At 47.8% G+C, this 16,145-nt stretch overlaps 1 protein-coding gene across 1 annotated transcript in view; it reads right to left on the minus strand.

The window, feature by feature from the left end:
- The window catches only part of TLL2 (tolloid like 2), a 129,459-nt gene that overhangs the window by 13,166 nt on the left and 100,148 nt on the right, over positions 1-16,145 (minus strand). The window contains exons 11-13 of the mRNA XM_027113108.1: positions 9,968-10,084; positions 8,831-8,976; positions 8,180-8,375 (exon numbers count right to left, since the gene is read on the minus strand). Coding sequence (XP_026968909.1) covers positions 8,180-8,375; positions 8,831-8,976; positions 9,968-10,084 — 459 coding nt within the window. The remainder of the gene's footprint in view (positions 1-8,179; positions 8,376-8,830; positions 8,977-9,967; positions 10,085-16,145) is intronic.

Consider the following 16,145-nt stretch of genomic DNA (forward strand, 5'->3'; position numbering starts at 1 on the left):
CATCCCGGGATTCCCTCTAAGAAAAAGAGCGACTCCTGGTAACCACCCTCCAAGGAGTCCCCTGTCCACGTCTCAGAAACCAGCAGCAGCCACAGCTGCGAGTGGGATCTTGACAACACACAAGGCTAACTTGTTAGCCAGAAGCAGGGCTCCTTTGAGAGGAGACCGGGCCTGGTATAACTTCATTCTTTGCAGGGTTCAGTCAGCAGTATCTGTGATCTTAGAAAATCTCAAAGCTTTCATACCAAAGATGATCAATTTCAATGCCGTAAAATTGGGGGTCCCCCATAAATGTGGAACGTCTCAGGACATTAAGCAAAGGGTAAGGACAAAGGGACACCTTCTTAGATGAAGATGTATAAGTATTCTCCAGGGACAGAACCAGAAGCTGTGATTTAGCATTTTTATCACTAATCTGAAGAGGTGATCTTCAAGGTTACAGAAAACGCTGGCTCTTAGGTGAACCGATGCCTCCAGGAGAAACTACAGGAAGAGGCCACAGAGAGACTCAGTTAGCGGGGGAGTTACATGGGATTCAGCACTGACAAGTGTCCAATGATGTGTCTGGGGCAATTAAATAACAGCAAGCAAGACGCCGTCCAGAGGCAGAACGTGGGACTCATTGGAGAATCTCCCTGGACGTGTCAGCCCACGTACCACTAAAGAAAAGAAAAACCCAGTCCATTGGGCATCTCCAAGAAGAGTATCAGAAGTAAAAGGAAAAAAATCATTGTTTTCTGTTGCCAAGTTGTGGTACATTTATCCCTAAAGAGCATGCAGGTGGTAGCCTAACAGCTGCAGAGTCTAATGAAAGGACAACTAGACACAGAGACATCTTCAAACAACAACAAAAGCCCAGCCTAGGAGGAAGAAAGGGTTGGAGAGCGGGTGGAAGTGTTGCTTCCTAACGCCAGGGAAGGTAAGAACGGAGCAAGGACAGAATTCACGAAATCTTGGGACACCTCGCATTACACATAAAATAAATGAGGACGTTTTCAAGTTGGTAAAGACTTGAAAAGATCCCCAGTCCTGCCACCTCAGCAGGGATCCATTTAGTAACATTTCTGGTAGGTGGCTTTTCAGACCCTACTGGAAAACACCTAGAGATAGGAATCTTACCGTTTTTAAAGGTATTTCTTGTCCTTTGAAATTTGAATTGTTAAAAACTCTGACTCCTTGCAACTTCCAACCCAATGGTCCAGCAGAAAATGCAAACCTTTCAACCACCATATCTCCTTTTTCCAACTCAAATAAACTCCAACTCAAACACATTTCCTTCCAATCTCCCTGATCCATGAGGCACAAAATACTCATCAACCTGGTGGCTCGTCCCTGGGTGCAGGACAGTTTGTAAATATCCCATCATTTCATATAGTGAGGAGTAAACTTAGGTGACTCTAAGAGTGATGTGTTCTTGGGCTCAACAAAAGCTTAAATAAGTTGGTCAGTAGGGGAGACTGGGTTTAGGAGACATGCTCTAGACAAGGGGTTGAAGTTGTCCTTAGCTTCAAACAAGTATAAGTATTAAGTTTGCTAAAGTAGTAACAATCCTGCAATTATTTACTACTTTACAGTAGGCAAAGTACTTTCTCTGACATTTGCTAAAAAGTATAAAAGGAGGAGAATCAATAACAATGAGGAATAGAAAAAGTCCAGCCTTTAGAGTGAGCCAGACAGACCTGGGTTGGATTCACCAGGGGATCTTCCTTCAGCAAACTGGATGATTTGACCTTTCTGAGCCTTCCTCCACTTTTAAGACGAGAATAATATCTGCTGTTAGGGTTGTGGTGATTGAAAATGATGCCTGTGAAGTACCCAGCATATAGACACTCAGTACACATTAGCTATTGCTCTAGGAAAGAGCAGGGTTGCTTTTGAAATTCCAGTGGATGGAGAGACACAATGATGGGAGTAGTGAAAAGGATACAGTTACCTGGCATCCCTGAATCAGGGAAGAGTAGAGTAGGCCTGGGGAGGGGAGAGAGAGACAAGGCAGGAACAGAAAGAAGGAAAAAGCATCAAGGATGGGCCAATGAAGGAAGACTAGATGGGCAGGAAGGCAGCACAGCAGAGTCAAGAAACTGGCGGGAGGGCGGAAAGGAACCATGGAAAGAGCCCATCAACATAGAGCAAGTTAAACAAAGGGCCGAGCTGGGTGGTTGGGGGAGAGGAGACTGATGCCAGAAGATGCAATGGGCAGGACACACGATTGTCATAGGCAAGAAAAGGAGGACCACTGATAAGTCTCCTGGCACCATCTTAGCCATGTGGAGGGAGAGAGGCTGGTGGATTGGATTTGCACCTAAAGCAAAGGGAGTATATTTCCTCCAAGACTAGAAGGGTAGGGTGTTTGGCCCAGGAAGAGGGGTAAAAGGTATAGTTTACACCTGAGCTCTCTCCAGAAAGAGCAGTGGGATGTTTGGCCATTTCCACCCCTGCTCCAGCTCGGGTGTATGGAAGTGAACCAGGGGCCCTGCTCTCAGGAGGAGCCTGGGTGTCCTCTGAATCACCTCCACACTAGCATGAAGTATCAGCTGCTTCAAGCCCACAGGCTCATGCTTGCTCTGGGCTACAGTGGCCAAGGCCAAGCAACCCAGAAAAATCTGGGAGAGCATGGGGGTGGGAGAAGAAGCTGAATCAGGGCCCAGCTTTGCTGACTCTCGCTTTTTTTGGCCTTCCCCAAGTAGTACCAGTGAAAGAAGGAACCATTCTGAGGTTAGATAATGAGATGACTCAGGTAGGATCCCAAACATTGTTTCAGAGAGAGTTAAGGAAAGGGAAGGCAAGGCACATCCCTAAGCTTTTGAAGTACCTTGAAGGGAGCAAGTCCCCCACATCACAGATCCCATGGTGGGCCATCAGTACTGGGACTGTGGAGCACGGGGCTCAAGGTGGGAAACCCTCCCATTTATGTGGGGAGTGTGACGCCAAAATGGCCCTGCCAACCCGAAAATGCACTTGCCATCTCCCCAAGTAAGCAGAGATATGAGGTGCCTTGCCTGCTGCCCGGCCAGCAGGCCCTGAGAGGGACTTCCATCTGGCACCGGGAGAGGGATGCAGAGGCCAACTGGCACACTGGACAGAGCCACGTGCCAGCTGGGCCCTGGGCAGAGACTCCTGCCAACTGGCACCAAGGCAAGAGCTCCTTTGGCTGGTCTAACTCTTCTGCGTGGCCTTTGTAGTTACTCTTCCACTTTCTTTCACTGGAGAAGTCCTGACACACGCACTGGCCCCTGTGTGCTCACAGGACATCCTACTGACAGCCTTGCTGGAAAAAGGCTGACGAAGAGCTGGCTGTGTCGGGGCTCTAGACCTGGGCTAACCTGTGCTACATCCCATGTGACTACTGAACACTTGAAATGCAGCTATTCTAAATTCAGATGTGCTGTGAGCGTAAAACACACTGGATTTCCAAGACTTAGTGTGGAAAAAAAAAAAGCCATAAAATCTCTCATTAATATTGTGTATATTGGTTACATATTAAAATGATAGTATTTTTGATATATTGGATTAAATATAGTATTAAAACTAATTTTGCCTCTTTCTTTCTCTGGTTTTTTTTTGTAAGGTGGCTGCTGGAAAGTTGAAAGTTACATTCATGGCTTGCATTTGTGACTTGCCTCCTATTTCTGTTGGACGGCGCTGCTCTGCACTGTGGTCTCTGGCCTCATTCATCCGCGTGGGAACCCTGAAAGGTAGGCAGAGCAGGGAGCAAGAAGCCCAGTCCACAAATGAGAATCTGAGCCTTATCCATTCATCCACTGCCCTGTAAGTATTTATGGAGCCCCCTGTGGGTCTGGCACTGTCAATACGGAGGAGGACAAAGCAGGTAGGATCAAGTCTCAGAAAGGAAAACTGACCCTGAGAGCAGCAAGCTGGTAAGAAGTGTGTGGGCAGGGCTAGACCCCGAACTGCAGAGGCTGAATCCAGGGCCCTTCTCCCTATACTCCCATGGCAGAAGGGTGACGGATGTCAGAATCAAATCAAAAATTCAAATCCATTCACTTAACTTTCCTGTGGCTTTCAGGTCTCTGCAGAGGAAAGAGAATGAGCTGTGAAGTCCTACACATGCAGGGCCTACTTCTAGCTCGGCCACCTTAGAACTTCAGTTTCCTCAATTTTAAAATGGGGGTAATGATGCCAAGCAAGGGACTGTCCTGAAGACAAAGTGAGGTAGCTGGTACAGCCTCTGGCATACTCGATAGATGTCTTTTCTTTCTCCTTTAATAGGTCCTAAAGAGGCTTCCACCAGACCTGACTCCTCTTTTAAGATTCAGGGTCAAGGTCAATGCTGTATAGTTCTTCTCTTTTAAATGTGGCTCTCTACAGTCCTTCTTTGTTTTTTTGGGGTTTTTTTTGGCGGTACCCGGGCCTCTCACTGCTGTGGCCTCTCCCGCCGCGGAGCACAGGCTCCGGACGCGCAGGCTCAGCAGCCATGGCTCACGGGCCCAGCCGCTCCGCGGCATGTGGGATCTTCCCGGATCGGGGCACAAACCCGCGTCCCCTGCATCGGCAGGCGGCCTCTCAACCACTGCACCACCAGGGAAGCCCTCTACAGTCCTTCTTAACATAAAAAAGATGTCAAGCTGGGCCTGTGCACTAAGTTAGTGTAGATGGGCTTCAATTAACACCTTTACAGGCATCTAAAAAGCTGTTTGCCAACTGACATGTCCTTGAATATCTAGGCTGGGTGCTGACCCCACCCCCATGCTGAGTGAGACCCTCCTCCGATGTCAACACTTCACTATCACTGCCCACTGGCTCACAGGTCTCCTTTGTCACCATGTTCTCCTCTGTCCCACAGCCCCTGAGACAGTTTGGTGACTGCTGAATAAATGTTAAAGGTAGAAGAGGGAGAAGATGGCATTTTCTAACCACTAAAACGGAGCTAGTTATCATGGCTGCTCAGAGCAGGCCAAGGTTCTAGACTCAGTCCCTCACAAACTGGTTTAGCATCACAGATAGAAACACCCCTCTCCACTGCACTGACTGGAATCTCCAGTAGGGTTGCCACAAAAAAAGCAGAAGGATCCATTAAAGTTGAATTTCAGATGAGCAACTATTTCTTAGTACAGTATGCAATATTTGGGACGCACATATACTAAAAGATCATTCTTTATCTGAACTTTGAATTTAACTGGGCAAACGGTTTTTAAAAATTTGTTCAATCTGGAAACCCTAACCTCCAGTTTTAGCTGGTCCTCTCAAAGATTGCAATGCTGATCATCAGCAGAACCAGGAATGAGATGTGGGTGGGCCAGTGCCAACTGGTTACCAGTTGTCTTACTGGAAAGAAGCCCCAACACCTAATTTACGGACCTGGGGGTGGAAGTCAGGGAAGGAGAAGGACAGGAGAATTAGGATAAACAGAATTAGAATAAAACCTCACGATTATTTGTGACGTGGTAAGTAAAATGAGGTCTCCCAAAGTCGTCCACATCATAGTCCTGGAACCTGGGGATGTTACCTTACCCTTACGTGGCCAAAAGGACTTTGCAGATGTGATTAGATGTGATTTCAGGTTCTTGAAATGGAAGATTATCCTGGATCGTCTGGGTGGGCCCACTGTAACCATAAGGGTCCTTACAACTGAAAGCGGGAGGAGGAGAGTCAGGGTCAGAAAAGGAAACGTGATGATGGAGGCAGAGGTCTGGAATGCAGCCCGAGAAGGTCCCAGCTGCCCTTGCTGCTTGAAGACCAAAGAGCACCACCAGCCAGGGAGTGCAGGCGCCTCCCCTACAAGCTGGAAAAGGCAAGGGAATCTGACCTCGAGAACTGTAAGATGGTAAGTTTGTATTGTTTTAAGCCACCACATTTGTGGTCATTTGTTACAGCAGCGATAAGAAAGTGACACACGGCAACTGCAAGAAGTTGTCACATCATTTTTTCCAGAGAGAAAAATAACTTCAGAGATTCCTTCCTTAGCAAAAAAAATTAATGGAACTAAACATGACACTATGTGTGTTCACTTAATGCTATTTCATTTTCTTCTGACAATAACTCTGCGATAACCTGGTAGTATTGTTTCTACAGGTAGAGAGATAGGGGCTCAGAGAGGTTTTATAACTTGCTGTAGGCGACCCAACCAGCACGGCCGCTAAGTCAGACGGGGGTCTCCCCAGGCTGAGAGACACCCAGCAGGTGCAGTCTGGGCTAGGGTGAGGCGAGGGCTGTGCATCTCTACTTCTACTAAGGCATCTCTACTAAGACTCCCATGTCCTTCTTCCCACCACAACCACTAGGTGAACTGCATTTGAAATACACTTGATGTGGCTTGGGTTTTTGGTTTTTTGTTTGTTTTTGCTTGGGAAAGAATTAAACTTTGTCTCCAATTATTCAGAGCATTAGGATTCTGCTCTGTTTCTGTTTGGGTTTGCTGTCCCCAGATGGCTCAAAGCAGAAAAAAAAAAAAAAAAAAATCCCACACACTTGTGTGGTACTTTTCAGCTTATGAAGTGTCTCCACAGCCATCATTTCATTGGGGCTTCACAGCTGGGTAAAATGGGCAGATTTCCTTCTCCCTGTTTTACAGAGAGGAAAGCAGGGGCTTCAGTAAGGACAAAGGGATGCTTGCTCGGGGTCACACAGCTTGAAGTGGGTTCTTCTGACACCATCTGCTCACCTAAAACCTGGGAGAAGGGGATAAAGAGGGGACAGATGGGGAGACAGAGTAAGGAAGGGACCAGGAATTCTGGGTTAGCACAGCCAGGAGCCCTGGGAGAGGAGGGAGGAAGGGGTCACTGATTGGGGACCACCAGTTGCAGATTGGATATCTCCATTCAGTGGCTGCTGGTGTGATGGTGGGCGCCCAGTCACAATGCATTGGGGAATAGCCGATATTTCATCTTAGCATGTGGTCTGAGGAATTCCAGGGCTCTGAGAGCAGAGAAGGAAAACCTATCTATTCAAAAGAGTCTAAGGATGGACCTAGAGTCTGTCATACAGAGTGAAGTAAGTCAGAAAGAGAAAAACAAATACCATATGCTAACATATATATGGAATCTAAGGGGGAAAAAAAGGTCATGAAGAACCTAGGGGTAAGACGGGAATAAAGACACAGACCTACTAGAGAATGGACTTGAGGATATGGGGAGGGGGAAAGGTAAGCTGTGACAAAGTGAGAGAGTGGCATTGACATATATACACTACCAAACGTAAAACAGATAGCTAGTGGGAAGCAGCCACATGGCACAGGGAGATCAGCTCGGTGCTTTGTGACCGCCTGGAGGGGTGGGATAGGGAGGGTGGGAGGGAGGGAGATGCAAGAGGGAAGAGATATGGGAACATGTGTATATGTATAACTGATTCACTTTGTTATAAAGCAGAAACTAACACACCATTGTAAAGCAATTATACTCCAATAAAGATGTTAAAAAAAAAAAAAGAGTCTTAGGAAGCTCACTCTGCTGGGGCCAGGAATGCTGGTCTTCCCATGCCATTCTGCATCTGACTTTATCAAGACCTTACAGAGCAGTCAGTCCCTAAGGTGGCACCGAGGTTTGTTTCCTGTGAGCGCCACACTTTCTCAGTCTCCCCCCGCCCCCTGCCCAGCTCTGCCCACTTGAGGGTAGGCTTGTAGACTGGGAGCTGATGCTTCTGGAGCTGCAGACCTGGGCTGCCTCTCTGGCCCACATCAAGGCATGCAAGGCAATGTTCTAGAAAGAGTTTGAGCTTAGGAGTCAGACTGTGTTTAGATTCTTGATCTGCCACTTAACTGAGTAACCCCGAGCAGCCCTTCTCAACCCTGATCAAGCATGATCTAAACCCAACTCAGAGGTTTATTTTGGGAATTAAATGACATAGTGTAAGTCAAGTACCTTGCACCGTTCCTGGCACACAGTAGGTGCTCAATTAATGATAGTGACTACACAAATATGTATTGTTATCAATGCTCAGTTTCACTAAGGTTCATGAAGTTGACCTTGGAAACTTATAAACCTAATTTCCAAGTGCAGCAGCACAACCTTCTGCCACAAAGAAAGAAGCCAAGGCTGAGCCTGTTCCCGAGTCAGTCGTGAACTCCGCTGGGGAATCTACGCACAGCTCTGAAACGCTGGCTGCCTCCTCACTGCAGGAAGCCTTGTTTGGTGCTAAGGTTCCCTATGGGTTTTGTGATTCTTAGGCCAGGGGGGCAATACTTCATCCTGTGACTAAAATGGAAACAACCGCTAATTCATACCCTTGAAAAAATTGGCTGCAAAGCCTGCTTTATTGATAGAGCCATCAGACACAAACTTCATCCACATTCTGTTGGAGCTGGACTTTACATCCTCTGGCTTCTCATAGCCACAGAAGTGGCCAATCAGGGCGCTCTCTTCCGCAGGGCCGTCGCGGATTTCCAGGTAGTCGTATGCACAACTGTCGTGTCTTTCGATCTAAACGGAGAAACGGAGACAACGTGAAAGACAGCAGCTTGGCCTTAAGGTTTTCAATTTAAGAAAGGAACCTAAATATCACTCTTGAAAATCTAACCAAGAGACAAAAGGACCCAAACGTGTCCTGGGCTTTTCCAAGCTGTCTCCTACTTGTGCAAGTCGAGGATGAATCAAGCTGCAAAGAGATTAAGTCATGATAAACAGGGAAGAAAGATTCAACAAAACGCCCTGGGATCCCATTCTAGACGACTTCTGCTTCAATTATTCCCCCACCCTCTCCAGCAGCCTTCAGCAAGGAGGCAGATGTGATTTCAAAGCCTGCAGAGGCTCTGATAACCAGATGTCCTGGCAAAATGCATCATGGACTTGAAATGGCCTCTTAGGTTCCTGTTTTCAACCAAAAAAATGGAAACGTATCTTTATAGAGCACAGTGTCTAAGATCAGCAGTACTTACCTCAAAAGCTTGGAAGGTGAGCCCCACGTGAAATCCCTCCGAAACCGTAATCCTCCAAACACATTCCTTGGAAGGTCTGTAGTCATCCGGGTAGTTTGGGGATTGAATCTGACCGGCATCTTTGTTAATGTCTCCCCCACAGGTAGCTTTAGAAAAAGAGCCAGGAGGAAAGGGGGGTCCCTGGTCAGACCCTTACTAAGGAAGTACACCACTAGGTGGCTCCACTTGCCAACATTTTCATTTCCATTCAACCAAGACTGTGCCTCCCGAAAGGCATAATCTCCTGTGTTTGCAACTCTGAATTTTTCTCATATAAAGAAAATAACTGTATAGAGCAGTGGTTCTCTACCTTTGCTGTGCATCAAAATCACCTGGGAGATTTTTCAAACTATGGGAGCCAGGGCCACATCCCAAGAAGTTCTGATCAAGTGTGTCTGGGTGATCACCGGGGGTTTGAGATCCCCCAGTGATTCTGATGCAGAGGGTGGAGGTCTCTGGTACAGAGTGATGTGTACACACGCACACGCACGCTATTTCCTTTATAAAAACAAAGCTCTGGCCTCTCCAAAATTACAATTTAAGTCCCTAAGGGGCCTTAATAACTATTTAGTGTTTTCCTTTGGGTGGAGGGCGGGCACAGGGGTAACTAGCCAGAGAAACCCAATATGTGGAACAAACAGAAGCAGAATTGCCCTGGTGGCAGCTGCCTAGAGCCCAGACCTATTGGTTCCCTCAACTCAACCACGATGATGGCCTCAGAGGCCCTTCCAAGAAATGTAGCTGGAAATTCCTTGACATTGTCCAAAGTCCTCTTTTCACAAATGTAACTCAGAGAGGCTTGGATTCTTTGCTCAGGCTCACACAGCTATTCAGAGGCTGTTTTCATTTCCAAAGTGTTCTATAACCCCCAACACAACACCATCCCCGCTGGGTGGTGACAGGTAGGTGGCGCCTGTCCTGAAGGGAGCCCAGCTAGCCTCTCAGCTTCCATAAGGTGGGAGAAGGGGACGGTGCTGCCCCACCCTCAGGGCTCCGGCAGCTGCCACACGTGCAAGGGTGGGAAGGGACACCGGCTGCATGTGAAGGACTGAGGCACATCAGGAACCACGCCGGCGGCTCCTCTCATCATGAACAAACCTTCATACACCGCGAAGAAGCCCTTGCCCAGGAGGTTGCTGCTGCTTCGGAATTCCACCCAGAGCCGGCTGTCTGTGGAGATGAGCGGCTCCGGGACTTTGTCGCCACAAAACCTACCTGGGGAGCGGAAAAGAACGGTCAGGCTGCTGGCGGACAGGACGGAGGGACTCAGTGCAGGCAGAGAGAGAGCAGTGTTGCTTCAAATGCAGTTCAAGGTGAGCAGTCCTCGCTGGGCAACTCATCCTGTAGCACATACGGGATTAAAACCTGGGATGGAAACAGTCACACGCCTGTATGCCTCCTTCAGGAGAGTCTCAGATGCCCATCGATCAAATACCCTGCGTGTGGCCCAGGCACCCCCTCCCCTACCAGTGGGTCTTGTTGAGGTGCTGAGGGGGATGAGGACGTCCCAGCAAGGCCAGTGGTGGGATGGTGGTCTGAGCGAGTGGTGAGTGTCCTCCCTGGTATTTCTATTACATATACACCCTTCTATTCGGGGAGCATGCCTTATGCCTTCCTTGTCTCGGGGAAGGGTGGCCAGAGGACACGTCATGACAAAATCAGTTCTTGGCTTTTGAATTCCACAAGTCTGGCCACAATACCAAAGATTTGGGAAAATACACAGTGAATAAGAGCACATTTCCCCTGCCTTGTAGTCTTAGAAAGATTCCTAGGATGGAGGAGCAAATCCTCTCCTAGAGGGAGAGAAGATTGGAGAGGGCACCATGGAACCTCTGAAAGGACCCTGTGCCCTGGGTGGAGAAGGTTGATAGAGACCCCAAGGAGGTTTAAGGAGCTGGGAGAAGCAGAGAGCTGTGCCCCCAGGGCAGTCCCTGGCGCAGCCTGGAGGGGCAACAAGACCCTGGATTCCCCATGTCCCACCTGGGGTCAGAATAGGAGTGTCTGTGTGTTTTCGTAAGACATTAGGCCAGGAGACTGGCATGCAGAGTTCTTCAGGGAAAGTGGGACACGACGGCAGCAACAGGACTCCTGGGAGGGGATGGAAGCGACTTTCCCATAGCCCAGAGGGCCTGGGGAGCCATAGCACGTCTCCCATAGAACGCCTTCTAGGGAGATGTGGACTTGGTACCAATCTGAACTGGCCTAGGGCAGAGCCAAGGAGGAGGCACCGCAGCCACTGAGGTGGACAGAGGACTGGAGACAAGAGGGGGATGAGGACATCCCAGCAATGCCAGTTGGAATGGCAATGTGCCAGACACCATGCCCTGGAACAAAGTGTGCCCCCCACTGGCACCCTGTGGGAAAAATCACAAATTGACTGTAATTAAGTTCCCACTACCTGATGGAAAGGGGCTCATAATTGCTACTGAACTTGTGGTATTGAACATACAAATAAATGTGTATTTCTTAGACACTTGGGTACATTGTGTGAAATTTGGACCTTTTACGGAGGAAAAGGGGGAAGGCCAGGCCTTCCCAGGACATGGTCATCCTTGGCCATATAATTTCCAATGCCACATAAGGATGGCAGCCAGGGCAAGAACGGGGGTGGGGTGGGAGATGGACTGAGTCATACTCATCATCAGCTCACAACACAATCCAGCCAGGGTCTCTCGGAACGGAAATCGTCCGTGGCTCCACCAAGCGCTGACTGTGTGAGTCACTCAAGAATCCATCTAACGTGGGGGGGAGGGGGAGTGACGGTCAATGGGTATGGGCTTTCTCTGGGGGATGATGAAGATGCTCTCAGACTGTGGTGGCTGTACAGCTCTGTGAGCACACTGAAACCACTGACTTACGTGCGCTCATGATGAGATGTATTATGGGGCATGAATTTTATCTCCAAAACATGTTTTAAAGTCCATTTGACAGATGTTTAGTGGGTATCCTCTTATGGCCAGCACTGTGTTAGCCACTGGATCGACCCCTTGAAGCTGTAACGCTGCTCTGCCCTTCTGAGAACTGGGGCGGGGGGGTGAGACTGGGGGAGTAATAAATGTCACTACAGACACTTCCTAGTGGCCAACTGTGGTCGACATTCTTTGGGGAGACACAGGGGTAGAGGTTGCTAATCTTCCATTTCCTTCTGATTCTGGTTGCCTGTAGCCTTTCGGATTTGGGGAGCTTAATATTAAGGGAGATGAGCTAAAACTGCTGTTGAGAATTGGGCAAGGAAAAATCCATCAGAAGTCTGTACACTTCCAATAACGGTTCCTCGGGCATGGCCAATTAGTATCAATTAGTTCTTGGAAAACAGCATGTAAGCCTGGGGAAGTACTGCTCACGAGTGAGAAGACGGAGCCACTGAACAGCAGTGAAGCAATGACGGTTCACAAAAGGAACTCTCTTAGCCAAACCGAGTTGCAAGTCCAAATATCTCCTTTTAAAACCCCAGCTGTCACAGCCGCTGGGGAAGTTTTCAAAAGAGAGAGGGACTTCCACCACCTTGCTGCCTAAGAAACCACACACCCCAGGGCCACAGGACCACCCACCTCTGCTCCGTACCCCGGAGGAGACAGGAATTACCGGCTCAGGTGTGTTTTACTGCCTTGGCAGAGCTAGACTTGGTAGAATAAATTACAAATTATGTCTAAGCAACGTCTCCCCAGATCACCTTGTAATTCTTAACTAGAACCGTCTACATTGTCCCTGGACTGATGTCTCCAGATTCTCACCTTCACTGTAATGGTTCTGACAAAAGCTCCCTTTGGAATTGAACCAGACTATGCCAGATGCTGTCCTACACACTCTACATGGATATTCTATTTGCCTCCCTACTACCTTCTGAAATAGGTGCTATTAGTAATCTTATTTCTGAAAAAACCGAGCTTTGGAGAATCTGAGCTGAGTTACACTCAGGATTGTAAGTGGCAGCAGGATTTGAACCTTGGCAATCATCAGTCTCACGCTCTTCATCATCATCACCATCACCGCCACCGCCATCCAAAGGAACTCGTCTGTTTGAGGTGCAGTTCTGAACACTGCACCTTTTTTGGATCAGCAGACATCAAATCTGCTGTCTGGAATGTAATCACTATTCCCATTTCCCAATTTGGAAACAGACACATAGGAATGAAGATCAAAGACTCAAACCATAAAGCAAACTTATGGCAACAACACCAGGCTGGCCAGTTCGATTCATGCCATCGGTTCTGCTCACTTGGGGGGCCGCCCCTGCCCAGAGAGCCCTTAGTAGAGGAGCCACGCGACACTGATTGGCCAGCCTGGCCTTTCTGAACTTCCCTCCCCACTTCAGGGAAGGCGGAAGAAAAGCCTTTGTGTGCGTTGTGGTGGGACAGAATGCCCGAGGACCGTTCTGCCTACAAAAGTGCATTGTTAGAGTAATTCCTCTAGCAGAAATAAGAGAGGGGAATCCAATTAACAGGCCAGTGTTTCAGATTACTGGATGCGTTCTGTATGCGGCCACCTTCCTCCCCTCTTTAGGTGCAATCTCCTCAGTGACCCCCGACACTGAAAAAAACAACCTGCTATCTTTAAGCAGCCGTGAAATGTTCTCAATCTACTTACATTTCCCTTTAATCACTATGTGAAAAGCTGGGCCCCAAACACCCTTCTCCCGAGGAGACTAGCAGGCTGGAGAGAAAATGGACTAGAGAAAAGGTGTCAGATTCCTAAACTGAAATCTGGTTCCTGCCTTTGGAGGAGGAGTTTAATAAGGATATCAAGAAGAGGAAATGCAGATGAGGACACTACAAGTGGACTCCATGGGGAGTCATAAAGGGTTCATTCATAAAAAGTTATGTGTCCATTATGCCTGGATTTTCACACACTGCCCTGGGAAAATATGCGACGCACAGTTTTTCAGAGCAAGATGCATACTTTCACAATCCGCCCTAATCCGCTCTCTCTCCTGCCAAAGGGGCATTGACCTGCCTCCTCCCGGCAGATTTCATGGCACTGACCCCTCCCAGGGACCAGCTCGGCCCACACAATGCACTTGTTCCAAACACAAAAGTTCACTAACAACTGCATTTGGAAACATCAGAGCAGGCCAAATAGTTGGCAAAGGAGAACTCCTGCAAATGAAGAATGACGGTTACAGGCGCTGGGCCATGCCTCGGCTACAGCACACTCGGTGCGCGCGTGCACACTCTCTCTCTCTCTCTCTCTCTCTTTCTCTCTCTCTCTCTCTCTCTCACATCCACACACTCTCACATACACACACTCACTGCAAAAGTGTGTAAAATATAAGCAAAACAAAAAAAAACCCAAACAAAAAACCATCATGGATAATGACGAACAGCAAAAGCTCCACCCAATCACTGAACGTGTGATCAGAGTTCCCAGGATCTGCAGCGAGAAAATTCTTGTTTCAAGTTCAAGGAACAGCTGGAAATCCCTCTGCCTGTGCCCATTTTCAGGAGCGTGCCTTGGCCCTCTCCATGGAACTTTAGGAACAGAGAGCTTCCCCCTCCTGAGCTTTTTAAAGTCTATCACATTCCCTGGGGGGTATAGGGTTGCCAGATTTAGCAAACAAAAATACAGGAAGCCCAGTTAAATTTGAATTTCAGATAAACAACGAATCATGGCAGTCCTATGGGGAGCCCCTTCTAGATTCAGCAGTCCCCTTGCCCCATCAGCTGGACATCTAAGTTCTGACCTGATCTCAGCCACCAGCAGGCTGTGTGGCCTTAGCGAGTTGGTTTTGCACTTGGGGAGTGTGGTTTTCTCATGAAGGTGTGTGATTAAGTGACTCTAAGGTCCCCGAGATTCCATGTTATCATGAAACTCCTCCCAAACAGTTTCTTTTATTAATTATAAAATAATATCTGAATGCATTCTTGTAAAAGAGCCAAATAATCCAGAAGTATACACACCAAACCATGAGGTTGCCCCCCACCCTGTGCTTCCTTTCTCAGAGTGCAAGGGCGCTCATCAAAACGTCTTTACAAACTCCTATCTATTTGTACCTTTAGGAATTTAAACTCACGGTCCTCTGGACTGAGTGGGCTTGTGTGCCTTTCTCAGTGGTAGCTGATCTGGCTGAGACCCTTTGGCCATACAGAAGCTTAGTACCTGCCAGGCCCCCCTGGGTCCAGCCAGACCCTCTGTCCCTGTCTCTTCCGATCTACCCCAGAATCTGAAACGAAGCTGGCCTCAGTCTGGCAGTGAAACTCCCCACCTTAGCTCTCTCCCTTCTTTCCGGCCTCCATCTTTGGTCAGTTGTCCTAATAGCAGCTCACACTCAGGCCAGTCATTCGAAGCATAACAAGTATGGCTTTTCTGCCTACGTGAAGACATGCCGGGGACAAAGTCTGCACTGCGAACTTACGCTGGTCCAACTCAGAAGCCCACCCTGAATAGCACTCTAAAAATGAGGACAACCCACTCTCAGCGGACACCCTCCCAGCTGGCCCCTTATGACTCTGCTTCTCATCCTGGCTCCACCATGGTGGACATTTCTGGGCCAATGAGTCCCCATGTCCGTTGTCCTAACACTGATGCCATTTGTCCTCTATATGAGGGTAATCTTCCCTGGTCACCCTGAGAGATCTGCCCCTGGTGACCAATCCTGAGTGAACTGACTTTTCTCTTTATGCCACCTGCCTACCTTCTCTCACTCAAAGGTCCACCTGCCTTTTCATGGATGAGTTCAAGCACTGTTCATCTCCCCCAAAAGAATACATGCTCATCATAGAGAAACTGGAAAATATAGCTAAACCAAGAACAACAACAGAATAAATTTTAAAAAATACTCCATCATCCGGAAATAACCACTGCGTGTTATTTATTTATATGTCTTGCTTTACTTAATATTTATATTGTAGACCACAAAATGGTTTCTTCCAGTCAAATCCAGGCTGCACAATGTTTTCAGTAATTTTGTTTTGGGTAATTTGAGTCGGGATATTTACTGTTCAGTTTGCCACACTCCCTGTCACTTCTTACTTTATTATACCAGCCCCATCTCACTCATTTACACCTTATACCCGAAGGCATCTGGTTTTGCAACGCCTGCATCGATATACAAGTGTATTTTTGTTAAAACGGAATCCTACATGTTGCATATCCTATTTTGCAACACCTTTTGTGTAGCAATGTACCATGAACATCTTTCTGTATCAATAAATAGCCCTCTCCAACTTTATTTTTAATGGCTGATAGTTTTTCATTGAAAAGATGTATTATAATTTATTCATCTAACCCCTACTGTTGAATATTTAAATTGTTTTCAATGTTTCCTGCTTCACTGAAA

This window comes from Aethalodelphis obliquidens, unplaced genomic scaffold, assembly GCF_003676395.1.
Source record: "Aethalodelphis obliquidens isolate GAN/ISIS:26980383/991018 unplaced genomic scaffold, ASM367639v1 scaffold11, whole genome shotgun sequence".
In the NCBI taxonomy this organism is placed as follows: Eukaryota; Metazoa; Chordata; class Mammalia; order Artiodactyla; family Delphinidae; genus Aethalodelphis; species Aethalodelphis obliquidens.